This window comes from Somniosus microcephalus, chromosome 21, assembly GCF_052327205.1.
Source record: "Somniosus microcephalus isolate GS21.2 chromosome 21, FLI_Smic_1.0, whole genome shotgun sequence".
Lineage (NCBI taxonomy): Eukaryota > Metazoa > Chordata > Chondrichthyes > Squaliformes > Somniosidae > Somniosus > Somniosus microcephalus.
In genome coordinates, this window is record NC_141007.1 from 75,017,316 (window position 1) to 75,040,020 (window position 22,705).

General features: G+C 48.9%; 1 protein-coding gene across 1 annotated transcript in view; it reads right to left on the reverse strand.

Moving 5' to 3' along the window:
- stxbp4 (syntaxin binding protein 4) overlaps nucleotides 1–22,705 on the reverse strand; it is a 234,426-nt gene that overhangs the window by 103,064 nt on the left and 108,657 nt on the right. The window contains exons 15-16 of the mRNA XM_085964116.1: nucleotides 3,078–3,254; nucleotides 657–773 (exon numbers count right to left, since the gene is read on the reverse strand). Of these exons, the coding sequence (XP_085820242.1) occupies nucleotides 657–773; nucleotides 3,078–3,254 (294 nt within the window). The remainder of the gene's footprint in view (nucleotides 1–656; nucleotides 774–3,077; nucleotides 3,255–22,705) is intronic.

Below are 22,705 nucleotides of genomic sequence, written 5' to 3' on the forward strand. Positions count from 1 at the left end.
TGTATATACAGATATCCCTGGTCTGTATATAGATACCCCCCAGTCTGTATATACAGATACCCCTCGCAGATATCCCTGCTCTGTATATACAGATATCCCCATTCTATATATACAGATATCCCCATTCTGTATATACAGATATCCCTGGTCTGTATATAAAGATATCCCTAGTCTGTATATACAGATCTCCCCCGGTCTGTATATACAGATGTCCCTGGTCTGTATATAGATACCCCCCAGCCTGTATATACAGATACCCCCGGTCTGTATATACAGATATCCCCGGTCTGTATATACAGATATCCCTGGTCTGTATATACAGATATCCCTGGTCTGTATATACAGATATCCCCATTCTATATATACAGATATCCCCATTCTGTATATACAGATATCCCTAGTCTGTATATACAGATATCCCCGGTCTGTATATAGATACCCCCCAGCCTGTATATACAGATACCCCCGGTCTGTATATACAGATAGCCCCGGTCTGTATATACAGATATCCCCGGTCTGTATATACAGATATCCCCGGTCTGTATATACAGATATCCCTGGTCTGTATATACAGATATCCCCATTCTATATATACAGATATCCCCATTCTGTATATACAGATAGCCCTAGTCTGTATATAAAGATATGTGCTGTACCTCCACAAACTGCAGCAGTTTCTCAGTGGACACCTCAAAGGTTTTCTTCGCTATCTCCGACTTCCGTAGCTGACAGTCGAGGACGGCAATTCGCTTTCGCAGGTCCTGGGTGTTGTCCTGCAGCACAGATATCAGTTAAAGCCATCACCTTCTGCCTTGTTATTACAGCTAACAGCCATTGTTCTCACATACTCCTGTCAAACCCACACTTTATACCATGGGTTTACAGGACTTCGGAAACCTCTGCACCTGAAAACTCTAATGGGCTATAGTTCTATGGGCTGCAGCAACCCCCTCAATAGTCATTCTTCATGCCCATACTCAACTAATGAGAGTTGGCAGTCTATTCGATCCCAGGGGGCGAGGGGAGACAAGAGGACTGACGTAAGAAAACTACTGGGTACTTGGTCTGAGTATTAAACAAGGCTTTAATCAACTGTTTTTCAACATGGAGATCTAGTTGTGTCCTTCACTAGTTCCTGTTAAAGAATGTCCTGAGCAAGCTGGGCCCATGCCCGAGTATTTATACTCTCCCTGGACAGCGCCACCAGCAGGCCGCCCAGTATCATTTCATAAGTCATTTCCACAAGTCATTTCCACATGAATGACAAGGTTCATGTCAAGGACCGAATCCATTCAGGCACACGTTCCAGCAATCAGGAAGTCGAGCCATCGCTGGATTTTCTTCCCTCTTAAACCAGCAACGTGGTATGACCTACTGTGACAATGCAACCTAATACTGTGAGCTCGTGCTCCAGCCACTTGATTTATCTTTTTATTTCCCCCCAAACCCCAATCATCAGAGGTGTTCAAAATGATGATGGGTTTTGATGGAATAAATAAGGAGGGAGGGTCAGTAACCAGGGGGCAATTATCAAAAGAACCAGAGGGGAGATGAGGAGAATTTTTTTATGCAGTGAGTTGTGATCTGGAATGCGCTGCTTGTAGTGGCAGTGGAAGCAGACTCAATAGTAGCTTTCAAAAGGGAACTATATTTTTATAGATATATACACACACACTTGAAGGGGGATAAAAAATATTTGCAGGGCTCTGGGGAAAGAGCAGGGGGGAGTGGGACTAATTGTTCGCTCTATCAAAGAGCCGGCACAGGCACGATGGGCCGAATGGCCTCCTTCTGTGCAGTAAGATTCTATTCTATGATTCTATTCTTCCCACTAACAGCACGGCACAGATGAGCTAACTGGTGAGCCTGGCTCAGTCCCTCATGGCTCAGTGTCGTCACTGCCCTCAGTGATAGCCCAACTCTCCATTTTATCAAATGGCAATCGGCAGCAGTGCAGCAAAAGAGCAAACGTTACAGCGATGTGGCTCCAAGTTCCTGCTCCTGCCGGGGAATCTCCCCGGATGGAGGAGCAGATTGGATAATTGAGCACGGAAGTCAATGCCGCGGATCTGCTACACTCCCTGGTGTTCGGGCCATTAAAACGAGGGGACAGAACATCCAGCCCCGTGCCGGAATGCCCGACCTGCACTTTCGTCGTGTTGAAGTCTGTGCTGGGAGGTGCTGAATCATATCGTGCCCCCGCACAGAATGAGAAAACGGTGCCTCTCAATCAGAGGGGCTGTTTATCCAACCCTTTAGTTGAAAAGGATTGTAGTACTGGACCATCGTTAGGGATAGGGCCACCGCTTTGCTCAAAGAAATCTGGGAATAAACAGCTGGCATCGGTAAAAAGGGGCAATGGAGCTGTTGTAAAAACCCAACTGGTTCACTAATGCCCTTTAGGGAAGGAAACCCGCCGTCCTTGCCCAGTCTGGGCCTACATGTGACTCCAGTCCCACACCAACGAGGTTGACTCTTAACCTGCCCTCTGAACTGGCCGAGCGCGACACTCGGTTGGGACAACGCGCCAGCTCCTAAGAGCGGTTGGGGAGCACAGACGGCAGCGGTTCGAGAAGGCGGCTCGACCACCCCCAGCTTCTCAGGGGAGATACGCAATAGGTGCCGGCCTCACCAGCGACACCGGCAGGGGATTAAATAAAGCAAGGTCGGTTAGTGTCCGCCGCTTCAGATTTACGGGGAACATGGATTTAAAAGTGTATTACATGTGACCTGCGAGGCCCCGTGCTGCACACTTGAACAGCTCACCAAAGCATGAGGCACTCCTTTAAATGAAAGGGAAAAAACCATGACAAACTTGTTAGTGATTAGTTTGGAGGAGCTGGATGGGGAGTGACCCAGTTAGAAGGCTGCACAACTCGCTTGCCCCGTGCTAATAGCTCACTCAAGTGATCGAGCCGTCACATTGAGTCTCTTGCTTGAATTCCTGTGAATAGCTGTGTAACACGCTGACAGCCTCTGACCTACTTTGCTGCAATGGGTGAGCACTTAACCAATACAGAACATGGCATGATGACCACCGCGTTGCTATGGTAACAAGAGATGACACCGATTCTTGCCTTGGTCTGCCCGTGCTGATCCGCCAGCTGAGCTTTGAGCTCTGTAATCTCAGCCTCCAGTAGGCGGATCACCTCCTCGTAGTCCATCTCCATGCCCCGGGACTGCCGCTGTGCCGCCTCGGCGAGGTGGATCCGGCTCCGCAGGCAACGGCCCTCTTCAACCGCACTTTTAGCTTCCTGGGAGTGTGGAGAAGAGAGGTTGGGCAAAAGATGAGAGAACTGGTGGCATCTGAAACCGAACACACACACATAAACTCACACTGACACACATACACAGACACGCACACACACACAGACACGCAACACAGACACGCAACACACAGACACGCAACACAGACACGCAACACACAGACACGCAACACACAGACACGCAACACACAGACACGCAACACACAGACACGCAACACACAGACACGCACACACAGACAGACACACACAGACAGACACACATAGACAGACACACACAGACAGACACACACAAGCACAGACACACACAAGCACAGACACACACACGCACACGCAGACATACACACGCACACACATGCACAGACACAAACACAGACACACACATACACACACTCACACAGACAGACACACACAAGCACAGACACAAGCACAGACACACGCACACACACGCACAGACATACACACGCACACACACATGCACAGACACAAACACACGCACAGACACACACACGGACATCCACACGCACGGACACACACATACACACACACACACACACACACAGACACACATACACGCACAGGCACACACACGCGCAGACACACACACACACACACACGCAGACACACACACACGCACAGACACACGCATGCACAGACATGCGCACGCACAGACACGCGCACGCACAGACACGTGCAGACACACACACAGACATACGCACAGACTCACTCACATAGACACACACCCACACACAGACACACCCACGCACAGACACACCCACGCACAGACAGACACACACACACGCGCAGACACACACAGACATACGCACAGACACACACACGCAGGCACACACACGCACAGAGACACATGCACAGACACGCGCACGCACAGACACGCGCAGACACACACACAGACATACGCACAGACTCACTCACACACATAGACACACGCACCCGCACAGACACACCCACGCACAGACACACCCACGCAGACACACCCACGCACAGACACACCCACGCACAGACACACCCACGCACAGACACACCCACGCACAGACACACCCACGCAGGCACTGACACACACGCAACAACTATAACTTGCATTTATATAAAAACAGAAAATGCTGGAAACACTCAGCAGGCCAGGCAGCATCTGTGGAGAGAGAAACAGAGTTAACGTTTCAGGTCGATGACCTTTCGTCAACCTGAAATGTTGGGGGTGATTTTGCCGCTTTGGAGACAGGGCTGCTGCTTGTCGGGTTTTAGTCCCGCCTCCATCGACTTGTGGCCAACCCACGCTATTTTCCCTTGATTGACCTTGTTAAGCCCGCCCAGCGGGCTCAGCAGACCAATTAAGGGGAAGCCGGTTACAGAGAACGTCAGTGTACGACGTTTCATCTGTCAAATTGTCATCATTTGACAGCTTTGAGATGTCAAACCCTGACATTCTCTGTTGTTTGGTGAGTTCTTGTACTCAACACTCACCAAACCTCTTTCCTGAGCAGAAAACAGACGGTTGCATCAGAGAATGCAGCGGCCATTCCGTCATCTCTGCCACTGAGATGCCGGAGCCTCTGGATCCCCAACGATTGAAGCCTGCAGGAAGAAACAAAGGTAAGGAAACTTTTTCTATCACTTTTCACTCACCTCACATACTTACCTCTCCACTCTTGCACCCATCACTTACCTTCACAGCGCACCTTTGGACCCCGCAGACCCACTGCTAGCCTCGCTGACCCTGGCGGGGTTTCCCAACGTCGGGAAGCCCGCACCTATGATGGAAAAATGGGGATAATACTCTTAACTACCTGTTAACGGGCAGTTAAAGTGGCTGTAATCCCCATCCTGCCTCCAGGAGATGGGACCCGGCGCGGGTCGGGTACCCGCCTCCTGGGAAGATGGCTCGGAGGCGGGCTGGGGGCGGGATGGGTACCCGCCTCCTGGGAAGATGGCGCGGAGGCAGGCTTGGGGCGGGATGGGTACCCGCCTCCTGGGAAGATGGCTCGGAGGCGGGCTGGGGGCGGGATGGGTACCCGCCTCCTGGGAAGATGGCTCGGAGGCGGGCTGGGGGCGGGATGGGTACCCGCCTCCTGGGAAGATGGCGCGGAGGCGGGCTGGGGGCGGGATGGGTACCCGCCTCCTGGGAAGATGGCTCGGAGGCGGGCTGGGGGCGGGATGGGTACCCGCCTCCTGGGAAGATGGCGTGGAGGCGGGCTGGGGGCGGGATGGGTACCCGCCTCCTGGGAAGATGGCTCGGAGGCGGGCTTGGGGCGGGATGGGTACCCGCCTCCTGGGAAGATGGCTCGGAGGCGGGCTGGGGGCGGGATGGGTACCCGCCTCCTGGGAAGATGGCGTGGAGGCGGGCTGGGGGCGGGATGGGTACCCGCCTCCTGGGAAGATGGCTCGGAGGCGGGCTGGGGGCGGGATGGGTACCCGTCCCCAGATTCAGCCATTTCCCTGGCGGTCCCGCCTCCAGACCTGCCTCCCCAGGGCTGGTAAAATCGCCCCCGTTAACTCGGTTTCTCTCGCCACAGATGCTGCCTGACCTGCTGAGTATTTCCAGCATTTTCTGTTTTTATTTCAGATTTCCAGCTTTCGCAGTATTTTGCTTTTGTACTTGCATTTATATAGCGCCTTTATGGTAGTAAACCATCCCAGGGTGCTTCACAGGAGCGATTATCAAACAAAAATTTGACACCGAGCCACATAAGGAGATATTAGGGCAGGTGACCAAAAGCTTGGTCAAAGAGGGAGGTTTTAAGGAGCGTCTTAAAGGAGGAGAGAGAGGCGGAGAGGTTTAGGGAGGGAATTCCAGAGCTTAGGGCCCAGGCGGCTGAAGGCACGGCCGCCAATGGTGGAGCGATGAAAATCGGGGATGCTCAAGATGCCAGAATTGGCGGAGCACAGACATACAGACGGGCACTGACACTAACCTGCATGTTAACTTTCTGTGAATCGTGTACAAGGACCCCCAAATCCCTCTGAATACCAACATTTACTAGTCTCTCACCTTTCAAAAGCAGAATATTTGAGGAGAGATTGAGCAGAATATATTCTCTGTATTTTGGAAGAATGAGAGGTGATCTCAGTGAAATGTGTAAAATTCTTAGAGGGCTGGACAGGGTAGATGCAGGGAGGATGTTCCCCCTGGTTGGGGAGTCTAGAACCAGGGGTCACAGTCTCAGAATAAGGGGTCGGCCATTTAGGACTGAGATGAGGAGGAATTTCTGCATCAGAGGGTGGTGAATCTTTGGGATTCTCTACCCCAGAGGGCTGTGGATGCTCAGTCGTTGAGTATATTCAAGGCTGAGATCGATAGATTTTTGGACCCTAGGGGAATCGAGGGATATGGGGATCGGGCGAGGAAGTAGCGTTGAGATCGAAGATTAGCCATGATCTGATTGAATGGGGGAGCAGGCTCGAGGGGCCGAATGGCTGACTCCTGCTCCTAATTCTTATGTTCTTATGCACTGGTTGCGTCAGTTACACTCGCGGTTCATTCATTTCCGAGAACAGCTGTTTGTGGCTTTGTTTAAAGAGGAAAGTCACCTCACTAAAATAAATGTTGTGTTTCAGGGAAGGTGTGGCGACGTTCCAGCTTCCTGTTCGCCAGGTTGCTTTGCCCCTCGAGAGGAAGGGGAAACGGGGGAGAGTCTGAGCTCTCGCACTGCTTCTGCAGCCCAGCTGGAAGACAGCACTGGAGGTCAGCAGGGCTCCAGTACTCAAACTGGGGACGGTACATTGTGTGAGAAACATGCCACAAAGGTGGCGCAAAGATCTTTGAAAAGAAAGCAACATGCAATTTGCAACATCACGAGCTGGTGTCAGCCGTGGCTCAGTGGGCAGCACTCTCGCCTCTGAGTCAGAAGGTTGTGGGTTCAAGTCCCACTCCAGAGACTTGAGCACAAAAATCCAGGCTGACACTCCAGTGCAGTACTGAGGGAGTGCTGCACTGTCGGAGTGGCAGTACTGAGGGAGCGCAGCACTGTCGGAGGAGCAGTACTGAGGGAGTGCTGCACTGTCGGAGGGGCAGTACTGAGGGAGCGCAGCACTGGCGGCGGGGCAATACTGAGGGAGCGCCGCACTGTCGGAGGGGCAGTACTGAGGGAGCGCTGCACTGTCGGAGGGGCAGTACTGAGGGAGCGCCGCACTGTCGGAGGGGCTGTACTGAGGGAGCGCTGCACTGTCGGAGGGGCAGTACTGAGGGAATGCTGCACTGTCGGAGGGGCAGTACTGAGGGAGCGCTGCACTGTCGGAGGGGCAGTACTGAGGGAGCGCCGCACTGTCGGAGGGGCAGTACTGAGGGAGCGTTGCACTGTCGGAGGGGTAGTACTGAGGGAGCGCTGTACTGTCGGCGGGGCATTACTGAGGGAGCGCTGCACTGTCGGAGGGGCAGTACTGAGGGAATGCTGCACTGTCGGAGGGGCAGTACTGAGGGAGCGCCGCACTGGCGGCGGGGCAGTGCTGAGGGAGCGCCGCACTGGCGGCGGGGCAGTGCTGAGGGAGCGCCGCACTGGCGGCGGGGCAGTGCTGAGGGAGCGCCGCACTGGCGGCGGGGCAGTACTGAGGGAGCGCCGCACTGTCGGAGGTGCGGTCTTTCAGATAAGATGTTAAACCGAGGTCCTGTTTACTCTCTTAGGTGGAGTTAAACAATCCCGTGGCACTGTTTCGAAGATTTCTCCCTGGTGTCCTGGCCTATATTTATCCCTCAACCAACATCACTGAAACAGATTATCTGGTCATTATCACATTTGCTGTTTGTGGGAGCTTGCTATGCGCAAATTGGTGCTGTAGATGCAAGTCTTGAGTTGGGGTTTCAGCACCTCATCTCTAGCCTGTGTTCCCCGGCACAACATTTGGCAGCACCTCCCAAACCCTCTACCACCTAGAAGGCCAAGGGCAGCAGGCGCATGGGAACACCACCACCTCCAAGTCACACACCATCCTGACTTGGAAATATATCGGCCATTTTTTCATCGTCGCTGGGTCAAAATCCTGGAACTGCCTCCCTAACAGCACTGTGGGAGTACCTTCACCACACGGACTGCAGCGGTTCAAGAAGGCGGCTCACCGCCACTTTCTCAAGGGCAATTAGGGATGGGCAATAAATGCTGGCCTTGCCAGCGGCGCCCACATATCATGAATGAATTTTTTTAAAAGCATCTATCTGTGATGCCCAGCAACATCGAACAGCCCACACGAAACTCAGCATCCCAGGCTCAAAGCATGAAGTATGGCCACCCCAGACATTGCTGGAAAATAACTGTTGATAAAGAGGGAGTCCACAATTGTGGTGAAGCAGCTTCTGCTCAGCTCCGACCTTGGGGTGTGAGCTAATGGATCGAGCGATTGGCTGGATCTCCCTCACTAATCAGCATGGTCCTCGTTCATCGGCAGTTCTCTTTATTAAATTAAATATTTAAGATCCACTTTAATAATAAGTGTGTGCAGTTTCTCTCCCCCTGCCTCCCAGCCTGAATATTTTCTGGTTGGGAGAGAAACCCAGATGCACGACTGTTTCATGAGGAGATTGAATCACAGAATCATAAAATGGTTACAGCACAGAAGGCGGCCATTCGGCCCGTGGAGGCCGTGCCGGCTCTCTGCAAGAGCACTCCAGCTGGTCCCACTCCCCCGCCCTTTCCCCGTAGCCCTGCAAATTGTTTTCCTTCAGGCACTTATCCAACTCCCTTTTGAAAGCCGCGATTGAGTCTGCCACGATTGAATTTACGAATGTCTGCTCTGAATGATCTCCACACGGTACAGGCCAGGGTTTATGTTCTCCAGGCATGCTGGCTGGTTCTGACCAGGCTATCGGTTAGAGATTCAGGGCTATGGTGTCAAACTCTGCTGCACTGGAAGCTCGCTGGAAGAATACGAAATAGTCCCCCCCACAGCTGCCGCCCACTAAAACCGTGCGTGAAAGTGTCCGGTACCGGGTGGCGGCAGCAGTGTAAGCCGCTAACAAGGCCGCTAACAAGATGTGTGTGCAGCCTCAGTACAGCGCGGCACTGATGCAGTTTATAGGGTGTGTGGGAAGGGGGGAGGACATGGTTATCCTGGGCTGGGTTCTCTTCATCTTGCTTTTTCTCCATTTTCCTAAATCAGATTTCATTAAAACACAATGAGGTAGATCTTGGTAGATCTAGCGAGTCGGCTGCCCGTTTTACATAGAATCGTACAGCTCAGAAGGAGGCCATGTGGCCCACTGTGCCTGTGCCCGTTTTACACTATTGTACCAGGTCAAGGTCTACCCCATTGCTTGAAGATACGAGGTACACACTGAAAGTCGCGAGGTGGGCCTGGTGCTGCCCAGACGCTGGAGGAGAGCCCCCATCATTTCAACCTGAGCATCCCATGGAAGCATCGCTGCTAGGGCTAGGGCTGTGAGACGGGGATCGATGAGACAAGTCCACCAGGAAGATGTGAGTGCCACAAGCCCGGAGCGAATGGGAGAACCCGGGAGTCAATGGAAGAACCCGGGAGTCAACGGGAGAACCCGGGAGTCAACGGGAGAACCCGGGAGTCAACGGGAGAACCCGGGAGAACCCGGGAGTCAATGGGAGAACCCGGGAGTCAATGGGAGAACCTGGGAGTCAATGGGAGAACCCGGGAGTCAATGGGAGAACCTGGGAGTCAACGGGAGAACCCGGGAGTCAACGGGAGAACCCGGGAGTCAATGGGAGGACCCGGGAGTCAACGGGAGGACCCGGGAGTCAATGGGAGAACTCGGGAGTCAATGGGGGGAACCCGGGAGTCAATGGGAGAACTCGGGAGCCAATGGGGGGAACCCGGGAGTCAACGGGAGAACCCGGGAGTCAATGGGAGAACCCGGGAGTCAATGGGGGGAACCCGGGAGTCAATGGGAGAACTCGGGAGCCAATGGGGGAACCTGGGAGTCAATGGGGGAAGCTGGGAGTCAATGCAGGAGCAGTAGCATAGTGGTTAGCATACTGAACTAGTAATCCAGAGGCCTGGACTAATGATCCAGAGACGTAAGTTCAAATCCCACCACAGCAGCTGGGGAATTTAAATTCAGTTAATTAAATAAATCTGGAAAAAACACTAGTATCAGTAATGGTGACCATGAAACTATCTGGTTCACTAATGTCCTTTAGGGAAGGAAATCTGCCGTCCTTACCCGGTCCGGCCTATATGTGACTCCAGACCTATCGCAATGTGGTTGACTCTTAACTGCCCTCTGAAATGGCCCAGCAAGACACTCAGTTGTAACAAACCACTACGAAACATAATAAGAATAAAATCGGACGGAACACCCGGCATCGACCTCGGCACCGGCTACAGGCACGACAACGGCACACCTAGCCCAGTCGACCCTGCAAAGTCCTCCTCACCAACAGCTGGGGACTTGTGCCAAAATTGGGAGAGCTGTCCCACAGACTAGTCAAGCAACAGCCTGACATAGTCATGCTGACAGAATCATCCCTTTCAGCCAATGTCCCAGACTCCTCCATCACCATCCCTGGGTATGTCTTGTCCCACCGGCAGGACAGACCCACCAGGGGTGGCGGTACAGTCAGGAAGGAGTGGCCCTGGGAGTCCTCAACATTGACTCCGGACCCCATGAAGCATGGGTAAGGAAACCTCCTGCTGATTACAACCTACCGCCCTCCCTCAGCTGATGAATCAGTACTGCTCCATGTTGAACACCACTTGGAAGATGCACTGAGAATAGCAAGGGCACAGAATGTACTCTGGGTGGGGGACTTCAATGTCCATCACCAAGAGTGGCTCGGTAGCACCACTACTGACCGAGCTGGCCGAGTCCTGAAGGACACAGCTGCCAATCCGGGCCTGCGACAGGTGGTGAGAGAACCAACACGAGGGAAAAACCTACTTGACCTTTTCCTCACCAATCTACCTGTCGCAGATGCATCTGTCCATGACAGCATTGGTAGCAGTGACCACCGCACAGTCATTGTGGAGACAAAGTCCCGTCTTCACACTGAGGACACCCTCCATTGTGTTGTGTGGCACTACCACCATGCTAAATGGGATAGATTCAGAACAGATCTAGGTGCTGTGGGCCATCAGCAGCAGAATTGTATTCCACCACAATCTGCAACCTCATGGCCTGGCATATCCCTCACTCTACCATTACCATCAAGCCAGGGGACCAACCCTGGTTCAATAAAGAGTGTAGAAGAGCATGCCAGGAGCAGCACCAGGTGTACCTAAAAATGCAGTGCCAACCTGGGGAAGCTGAAACACTGGACTACATGCATGCTAAACTGCGGAAGCAGCATGTTATAGACAGGGCTAAGCGATCCCACAACCAACGGATCAGATCAAAGCTCTGCAGTTGTGAATGGTGGTGGACCATTAAACAACTAACGGGAGGAGGAGGCTCCATGAATATCCCCATCCTCAATGATGGTGGAGCCCAGCACGAGTGCAAAAGACAAGGCTGAAGCATTTGCAACCATCTTCAGCCAGAAGTGCCGAGTAAATGATCCCTATCAGCCTCCTCCTGAGATCCCCACCATCACAGAAGCCAGTCTTTAGTCAATTCAATTCACTTCACGTGATATCAAGAAACAGGGGAAAAAAAGAGCGGAGAGAGAGAGCAAAAAAAAATCAAGGAGTGACATCACAGGGCAGCAGGTAGGTGATCAGTTGGTAAGTATTATCGCAGTTTTTTTCTCTAAGCTAGGCAGTGGTTTAAACTAAGAGCTGAGGAACTATAACTATTACTTTATTACATTAATAATTAACTAGATAAACAAATTAATTAATACAAATATAAATAATGGTTTGAAAAATTCAGGTTATCAGTAAACAAATAAATAAAAAATTCTGGAGATGGCAGGGCAGGCTATGTGTCGGGACTGTGGTAAGTGGGAGTTTGCGGACAGCGAGACTGTCTCTGCCTTCAGTCACTCCGGTTCAGAGTCATTGAGCTGGAGTGCGAGTTAGAGACACTCTGAAACATAACGGAGGGGGAGGAATTTCTGGACAGTTTTGTTCAGAATACAGTCACACCCCAGAGGAAAGCACAGCTTCAGGAAGGGGAGGGTGTGACTGTTAGGGAGCTGGGTAGCAGGGACTTAGGAGTGGTTGAGAAGGAGATCCCACAGACACTGGTCCTGTCCAACAGGTATAATGTACTCACTACCTGTGAGGACAAGGAGAAAGACTGCGGGGGAGGACAGCCACAATGCAGACCAAGGCACCGTGGCTCAGAAGGTTGTCAGGGGGGTGGGGGGAGGAAAGAGCAGAATAGAAATGTGGTAGTGATAGGGGATTCTATAATTAGGGGGATAGATAGTGACGTAAGAAAGCTACTAGGCACTTGGTCTAAGCGTTAAACAAAGCTTTAATCAACTGTTTTACAACATGGAGGTCTAGTTGTGTCCTTCACTAGTTCCTGTTAAGAATGTCCTGCGCAAGCTGGGCCCATGCCCGAGTATTTATACTCTCCCTGGACAGCGCCACCCGCAGGCCGCTCAGTTGATTCATGTCAGATAGTGTCCTTTGCAGCCAAGAACGAGAATCCCGAAGGGTGTGTTGCCATGGTAAGGGATATCTCGAGGCGGCTGGAGAGGTATTTGGAAAAGGAGGGGGTAAATCCAGTTGTTGTGTTTCATGTCGGAACAGGGAAGAGGTCCTGCTGAAGGAATATTGCCCGTGCCACGTGCAAATTGGCATAGAAGCAGTCAGATCAGGAGAATTAACACATGGCTAAAGGGCTGGTGTGGGAAAGAGTGGTTCCTTTTCATGGGACACTGGAACCAGAACTGGGACAGGAAGGAGCTGTACCGATGGGACGGGCTCCACCTGAACCGGGATGGGACCCGTGTCCTAGTGGAAAGGGTAAATAGGGAGGTGGCAAAGGCTTTAAACTAGTAAGATGGGGGGAGGGATCTACAAGAAATGAAACCAGCCTAAATATAAACAAAACAGGAAAGAATAAAGTAAGGGAAGATATTGATGGCCAGGGAATAAATAGAGTTATAGAACAGGAGTGTAAAAAGATGGTTAAAAATAAAGTGAGAAGAACTGTTATTAAAAATGAGTTAATTTGCCTGTACAGCAATGCACACAGTGTCCGTAATAAAACAGGGGAGCTGGAGGCAATCATGCGTTGCAAGGAGCAGACATAGTAGGGATTACTGAGACATGGCTACAGAAAAATCAGGACTGGGAATCAAACATTACAGGGTATAACATATTTAGAAAAGATAGAGAGGGGAAAGGGGAAGGTGGAATAGCTGTACTTATTAGGGATAACATCATAGTAGTAGAAAAAAGTGATGCAGCTATCAGCAAGACAGAACTAGAATCCATGTGGATAGATATAAAAGATAATAAAGGATCAATCACACTAATAGGTGTAGTCTACAGACCACCTAATAGTGGAAGGGAGGTGGAGGAAGAAATATGCAAACAAATTAGGGAAATGAGTATGTGAAACATAGAATAATAATCATGGGGGATTTCAAATACCCCGATATTAATTGGAGAGAAGAGGTAGGTAAAGGGGATAAAGGAATGGAGTTCCTACAATGTGTACAAGAACTCCTTTCTAACCCAGTATGTAAAAAGCCCAACAAGGGAGGATTCGCTATTGGATCTAGTAATCGAGAATGAACCAGTGCAGATAAGAGAAGTAAAAGTAGGGGACCATCTAGGCAATAGTGACCATAATATAATACACTTTAAGATAATATATGGCAAAGACCAGGGTAATAGACTGGAGAAAAACTGATTTTGAGGGGCTGAGAATCGAACTTGGGAAAATAAAATGGGCAACAATATTGCCAAACAATGACAAAGAACAGCAATGGGAAACATTTAAAACGGTGTTCAACAGAGTCCAGGAAAAATATATTCCGCTAATAAAAAAAGAACAAACATGGACACCATGGAACAATTGAGGGTAAAGAAAGAGACATATATTAAGTTTATTAAGGAAGAACACGAAGAGATTAGGAGCAAAGTCAAAAAAACAATTAGGAAGGCAAAGAGAAACTATGAAATTAAATGATCATGGAACATAAAACAAAATAGTAAAATATTTTACAGGCACATATATAAAAAAAGGAAGGTCAGGATGGGAATAGGGCCACTAAGGGATGGACAGGATAATACCACAGGTAACGATCGAGAGATGGCAGAAATATTAAATCATTATTTTGCTTCAGTATTTACCAGGAAGATAGAGCAGGTGAACATGACATCAGACGATGAGATTAGTAATGAGATAATTGAATTTAAAATAAAGAGGAGATATATTAAATAAACTAATCAAACTCAAAGAGGATAAAACCCCTGGTCCGGGTGGATTACATCTGTGCATTTTAAAAGAATCTAGGGAAGAGATAGCAGAGGCATTATTACACATATTTAATAATTTGTTCGAAAAAGGTGTAGTGCCAGAGGACTGGCGGATAGCTAACGTAATAATACCTATATTTAAGAAGGGGGATAGAACATGTCCAGGGAATTATAGACTAGTCAGCTTAACATCGGTAGTAGGAAAAATAATGGAATCCTTACTAAAGAGGAAAATAGAAGAACATCTAGAAGCCAAAAATATAATAATGATGAATAGTCAGCATGAATTTCAAAAGGGGAAGTCTTGCTTGACCAACCTCACTGAATTTTTTGAAGAGGTAACAGAGAGAATAGACAAGGATAATGCAGTAGATGTAATTTATCTAGATTTTCAAAATATCTTCGATAAGGCACCACATAATAGACTAATGAACAAGGTCAGAGAATGCGGAGTCAGGGGACAAGTAGCAGAATGGATTGCTGGCTGGCTTCAAGACAGAAAGCAGAGAGTGGGAGTAAAGGGTAGCTATTCACAGTGGCAAAAAGTGGGTAGTGGTGTTCCACAAGGATCAGTGCTGGGGCCACTGTTGTTCAATTTATATTAACGATTTAGACTTTGGAATCAAAAACACAATTTCTAAATTTGCAGATGACACCAAATTGGGGGGGATAGTCAATACTGAGGACTGCAACAAATTACAGGAAGACATTAATAAACTTGCAGAATGGGCAAATAATTGGCAAAAGAATTTCAACACAGATAAATGTGAGGTATTGCATTTTGGTAGGAAGAACAGGGAGGTCACTTATCACTTGGAGGGTGCGAGTCTAGGTGGGGTAGAGGAGCAAAGAGATCTCAGAGTACAAATACACAAAACACTAAAAGTAGCGACACAGGTTAACAAGGCCATAAAAAAAGCAAACCAAGCACTAGGGTTTATTTCTAGAGGTATAGACTTAAAAAGTAGAGAAGTTATGCTAAACTTGTATCGAACCTTGGTTAGACCACACTTGGAGTACTGCGTACAATTCTGGTCGCCATATTGTAAAAATGATAGAGGCACTAAAGAGGGTGCAGAGAAGATTTACAAGGATGATACCAGAAATGGGAGGGTACACATATCAGGAAAGGATGAACAGGCTGGGACTCTTTTTTTCTTGAAAAGAGAAGGCTGAGGGGTGACCTAATAGAGGTCTTTAAAATTATGAAAGGTTTTGATAGAGTAGAGACAGAGAGAGTGTTTCCACTTGTGGGGAAGAGCATAACTAGAGGCCATCAATATAAGATAGTCACCAAGAAATCAAATAGGGAATTCAGAAGAAACTTCTTTCCCCAGAGAGTGGTGAGAATGTGGAACTCGCTACCACAGGGAGTGGTTGAGGTGAACAGCGGAGATGTATTTAAGGGGAGGTTAGATAAACACATGAGGGAGAGAGGAATAGAAGGATATGCTGATGGGGTGAGATGAAGAAGGGTGGGAGGAGGTGCATGTGGAGCATAAACACCGGCACGGACCAGTTGGGCCGAATGGCCTGTTTCTGTGCTGTACACTGACTGTAATTCTATGTAAAGTCGCTGCCCTGTTTCCCCTCAGTCAGCAGCGGAAGTGATGCTGCGGGGCACGGCAAGGAAGGGCAGCATTCCAGCGCTCTAGTGAAACGGACTCATGGGGCTGTTCCCCCAAGGCCTGCTGCAAGAAACCAGGAACCCAGAGACCGAACAACAGGAAGCTGCTTCACACGCTCGCTGCTATTCCGATGAGAGGAAATTCCATTTTGCATTCCTGATGTATTAACGGACAACTGGAGCACAATAAACCTGCTGCTCCCATCAGCTATCAATAATAGTAACACTAGAGTTATTTCTAAACGGTGTTTCCCAGGTTTGAGTTCTTTACTACAGAGCTAGCTACGGTCCCCAGTTCACATCTGCTTCGCCTTACTACCAGTTCACGTCCCTCAGCTATGTGAACTTGAAAAAACAGCCCTGTCCCTGCAGGGATTTCGTTCTGCCTGTTTACTCTGCCAACAACTGTGATGTTTTATGCATGACAACGTTCTCTTGCAGTGAAGCTACTGACCCTGCAAGCACAGAATTCCCATGTATTTTACACGTGACAAAGACACAGAGATCAAACGCCAACAACCATGGTAAACACGGTGCAAGACATTCTTCCTGCATTTCGTGGACATAGTTTGGATTACATACAGAGGATAATGCACGGGCTGGACTGTGTTACACAGGATAATGCACGGGCTGGACTGTGTTACACAGGATAATGCACGGGCTAGACTGTGTTACACAGAGGATAATACACGGGCTGGACAGTGTTACACAGAGGATAATGCACGGGCTAGACTGTGTTACACAGGATAATGCACGGGCTGGCTGGACCGTGTTACACAGGATAATGCACGGGTTGGACTGTGTTACACAGGATAATGCACGGGCTGGACTGTGTTACACAGGATAATGCACGGGTTGGACTGTGTTACACAGGATAATGCACGGGCTGGACTGTGTTACACAGGATAATGCACGGGCTGGACTGTGTTACACAGGGTAATGCACGGGCTGGACTGTGTTACACAGAGGATAATACACGGGCTGGACAATGTTACACAGAGGATAATGCACGGGCTAGACTGTGTTACACAGGATAATGCACGGGCTGGACTGTGTTACACAGGATAATGCACGGGTTGGACTGTGTTACACAGGATAATGCATGGGTTGGACTGTGTTACACAGGATAATGCATGGGCTGGACTGTGTTACACAGAGGATAATGCACAGGCTGGACTGTGTTACACAGGATAATGCACGGGTTGGACTGTGTTACACAGGATAATGCACGGGTTGGACTGTGTTACACAGGATAATGCACGGGCTGGACTGTGTTACACAGGATAGTGCACGGGCTGGACTGTGTTACACAGGATAATGCATGGGTTGGACTGTGTTACACAGGATTATGCATGGGTTGGACTGTGTTACACAAAGGATAATGCACGGGCTGGACTGTGTTACAGAGGATAATGCACGGGCTGGACTATGTTACACAGGATAATGCACGGGCTGGACTGTGTTAGAGGATAATGCACGGGCTGGACTGTGTTACACAGAGGATAATGCACTGGCTGGACTGTGTTACACAGAGGATAATGCATGGGCTGGATTGTGTTAGAGGATAATGCACGGGCTGGACTGTGTTACACAGGATAATGCACGGGCTGGACTGTGTTACACAGAGGATAATGCACAGGCTGGACTGTGTTACACAGAGGATAATGCACGGGCTGGACTGTGTTACACAGGATAATGCACGGGCTGGACTGTGTTACACAGAGGATAATGCACGGGCTGGACTGTGTTACACAGAGGATAATGCACGGGCTGGACTGTGTTACACAGGATATTGCACGGGCTGGACCGTGTTACACAGGATAATGCACGGGCTGGACCGTGTTACACAGGATAATGCACGGGCTGGACTGTGTTACACAGAGGATAATACACGGGCTGGACAGTGTTATACAGAGGATAATGCACGGGCTGGACTGTGTTACACAGGATAATGCACGGGCTAGACTGTGTTACAGAGGATAATGCACGGGCTGGACTATGTTACACAGAGGATAATACATGGGCTGGACAGTGTTATACAGAGGATAATGCACGGGCTGGACTATGTTACACAGGATAATGCATGGGCTGGACTGTGTTACACAGAGGATGATGCATGGGCTGGACTGTGTTACACAGGATAATGCATGGGCTGGACTGTTACACAGGATAATGCACGGGCTGGACTGTGTTACACAGAGGATAATGCACGGGCTGGACTGTGTTACACAGGATAGTGCACGGGCTGGACTGTGTTACACAGGATAATGCATGGGTTGGACTGTGTTACACAGGATTATGCATGGGTTGGACTGTGTTACACAAAGGATAATGCACGGGCTGGTCTGTGTTACATAGGATAATGCACGGGCTGGACTGTGTTACACAGGATAATGCACGGGCTGGACTGTGTTACACAGGATTATGCACGGGCTGGACTGTGTTACACAGGATAATGTACGGGTTGAACTGTGTTACACAAAGGATAATGCACGGGCTGGTCTGTGTTACACAGGATAATGCACGGGCTGGACTGTGTTACACAGGGGATAATGCACGGGCTGGACTGTGTTACACAGGATAATGCATGGGCTGGGCAGTGTTACACAGGGGATAATGCACGGGCTGGAAAGTATTATGCACAGGATAGTGCACTGGCTATCTTGTTACATTCAGGATAACCGACTGTAATGTGTTACACAGAAGTAATGCAGGATACAGTGCATTACACACATGATAATGCAGAGGCTGAAGTGTATTTTCTAGAAGATAACACACAGGCCAGAGTGTGTTATACACAGGATAGTGTGTAAAATCTGCAGGATAGCGCACAGCCTAGATTGTGTTATACATAGGACATTGCATCGGCTGGTGTGTGTTATACACAGGATATTGCATCGGCTGGTGTGTGTTATACACAGGATATTGCATCGGCTGGTGTGTGTTATTCACAGGATATTGCATCGGCTGGTGTGTGTTATGCACAGGATATTGCATCGGCTGGTGTGTGTTATACACAGGATATTGCATCGGCTGATGTGTGTTATTCACAGGATATTGCATCGGCTGGTGTGTGTTATACACAGGATATTGCATCGGTGGGAGTGTTTTATACACAGGATATTGTGTAGACTGATGTGTGTTAGATACAGGATAAGACACAGGCTGGAGCAAAGATTGGATAGGCTGGGGTTGTTTTCTTTGGAACAGAGGAGGCTGAGGGGAGACTTAATTGAGGTGTATAAAATTATGAGGGGCCTAGATAGAGTGGATAGGAAGGACCAATTTCCCTTAGCAGAGGGGTCGATAACCAGGGGGCAGAGATTTAAGTAATTGGTAGAGGAATTAGAGGGGAGTTGAGGAGAACTTTGTTCACCCAGCGGGTGGTGGGGGTCTGGAACTCACTGCCTGAAAGGGTGGGAGAGGCAGAAACCCTCATTGCATTTAAAAAGTACTTGGATATGCACTTGAAGTGCCGTAACCTGCAGGGCTACGGACCAAGAGCTGGAAAGTGGGATTAGGCTGGAGAGCTCATTTTCGGCCGGCGCGGACACGATGGGCCGAATGGCCTCCTTCTGTGCCGTAAATTTCTGTGATTCTATGTTCCTTACAGGCTGCATGTTATGCATGGGTAACGCCCAAATAACACTGTGATGCAGAGCGGGGGGCGGGGGTTATATCATTCACACTTTATGGGGGGTGGGGCAGAGCGGGGCTCTCTCTTTGGGCACTATTTCAGGCAGGAATCATAGAACAACACAGCACAGGAGGCGGCCATTCGGCCCATTGAGTCTGTGCCGGCTCTTTCAAAGAGCAATCCGGTCAGTCCCACTCCCCCGCTCTTTCCCCGTATCCCTGCAATTCTTTCTCCTTCAAGTATTTATCCAATTCCCTTTTGAAGGCTCCTATTGAATCTGCCTCCACCACCCTATCGGGCAGCGCATTCCAAATCCTCACCACTCGCTGCGTAAAAAAGTTTTTCCTCGTGTCGCCTCTGGTTCTTTTGCGAATCACCTTAAATCTGGTTATCGACCCTTCATAGAAACATAGAAGATAGGAGCAGGAGTAGGCCATTCGGCCCCTCGAGCCTGCTCCGCCATTCAATGCAATCATGGCTGATCATCCAAATTCAGTACCCAGTCCCTGCTTTCTCCCCATATCCCTTGATCCCTTTAGCCTCAAGAAATATATCCAACTCCTTCTTGAATATATTTAATGAATTGGCCATAGAATGGTTACAGCACGGAAGAAGGCCATTCAGCCCGTCGAGCCCGTGCCGGCTCTCAGTTAGTCCCACTCCCCTGCCCTTTCCCTGTAGCCCTGCAAATTTTTTTCCTTCAGGTACTTATCCAACTCCCTTCTGAAAGATAAAATTGAGTCTGCCTCCACCACCCTTTCAGGCAGTGCATTCCAGATCTTAACCACTCACTGCGCAAAAAAGTTTTTTCTTACGTCGCCTTTGGTTCTTTTGCCAATCACCTTGAATCTGTGTCCTCTGGTTCTCGACCCTTCCACCAATGGGAACAGTTTCTCTCTATCTACTCTGTCCAGACCCCTCATGATTTTGAACACCTCGATCAAATCTCCTCTCAACCTTCTCTGCTCCAAGGAAAACAACTCCAGCTTCTCCAGTCTATCCACGTAACTGAAGTCCCTCATCCCTGGAATCATTCTCGTAAATCTTTTCTGCACCCTCTCTAAGGCCTTCACATCCTTCCTAAAGTGTGGTGCCCAGAATTGGACACAATACTCCAGTTGGGGCCGAACCAGTGTTTTATACAGGTTCATCATCATTTCCACACTTTTGTACTCTATACCTCTATTTATGAAGCCAAGGATCCCGTAAGCTTTTTTAACCACTTTCTCAACCTGCCCTGCCACCTTCAACGATTTGTGCACATATACCCCCAGGTCTCTCTGTTCGTGCACCCCCTTTAGGATTGTACCCTTTAGTTTATATTTCCTCTCCTCATTCTTTCTACCAAAATGTATCACTTCGCACTTTTTTGCGTTAAATTTCATCTGCCACGTGCCCGCCCATTCCACCAGCCTGTCTGTCTTCCTGAAGTCTCTCACTCTCCTCCTCACTGTTCACTATACTTCCAAGTTTTGTGTCATCCACAGATTTTGAAATTGTGCCCTGTACTTCCAAGTCCAAGTCATTAATATATATCAGGAAAAGCAGTGGTCCTAGAACCGACCCCTGGGGAACACCACTATATATACCTTCCTCCAGTCTGAAAAACAACCGTTCACCACTACATTCTGTTTCCTGTCACTTAGCCAATTCCGTATCCATGCTGCCACTGTCCCTTTTATTCCATGGGCTTCAACTTTGCTGGCAAGCCTATTATGTGGCACTTTGTCGAACACCTTTTGGAAATCCGTGTTCACCATGTCAACCGCATTGCCCTCATCAACCCTCTCTGTTACCTCATCAAAAAACTCAATCAAGTTAGTTAAACATGATTTGCCTTTAACAAATCCGTGCTGGCTTTCTTTACTTAATCCACACTTGTCCAAGTGACTGTTAATTTTGTCCCTGATTATTGTTTCTAAAAGCTTCCCCACTACCGAGGTTAAACTAACTGGCCTGTAGTTGCTGGGTTTATCTTTACACCCTTTTTTGAACAATGGTGTAACATTTGCAATTCTCCAGTCCTCTGGCACCAGCCCCGTATCTATGGAGGATTGGAAGATTATGGCCAGTACCTCCGCGATTTCCGCTCTCAATTCCCTCAGCATCCTAGGATGCATCCCATCCACTCCTGGTGATTTATCTACTGTAAGTACAGCCAGCCTTTCTAATACCTCCTCTCTATCAATTGTTATCCATTAGCCACTGGAAACAGTTTCTCTTTATTTACTCTAAATAAAGCCCGACCACTTGTGTTGTCATTTTTGAGATAGATCCAAAAATTCATTTTTTTAAATGAACTGGACTGTTTTTTGAACAGTGGTGAATTGGTTTGGAATCTCAAATCTGGAGCTTTCCTTTAAAACAAAGAGTGCAGAATAAAAGATCATTTGCTGCTGGTAACCTTTTGCCCTCAGGTCTGAGTATTTGGTACAATCAGTCCCAGTTGGGTTCAATTTACTGTGTGCTCCGCTTTTAGCACAACGGTTAATGCATTGTGGCAATCGCCTGCCTGCGCTATTTCAACACAAGTGTTAATCCATTTAAGATTTAAAAAAACCCGGTTATTAAAATGCACAATTGGTGTGCTGATAGGGTGATATGAAATGAAGAGGGGGTGAAGCGTGAACACTGGCACAGACCAGTTGGGCCGAATGGCTTGTTTCTGTGCTGTAGATTCGATGTAATTCTACGAACAGCCCACCCTCCAATGGGAATAGCCCATACAGCCCATCGAAGATTATTGCCTGTGCTGGAGACTAACATTGTAAAAGAAAGAAAGACTTGCATTTATATAGTTAAAGTGTAGTTAAACATTATAGTTAAAGTCGACTGATTCCTGGGATGGGGGGATTGTCCTATGAGGAGAGATTGAGGAAACTA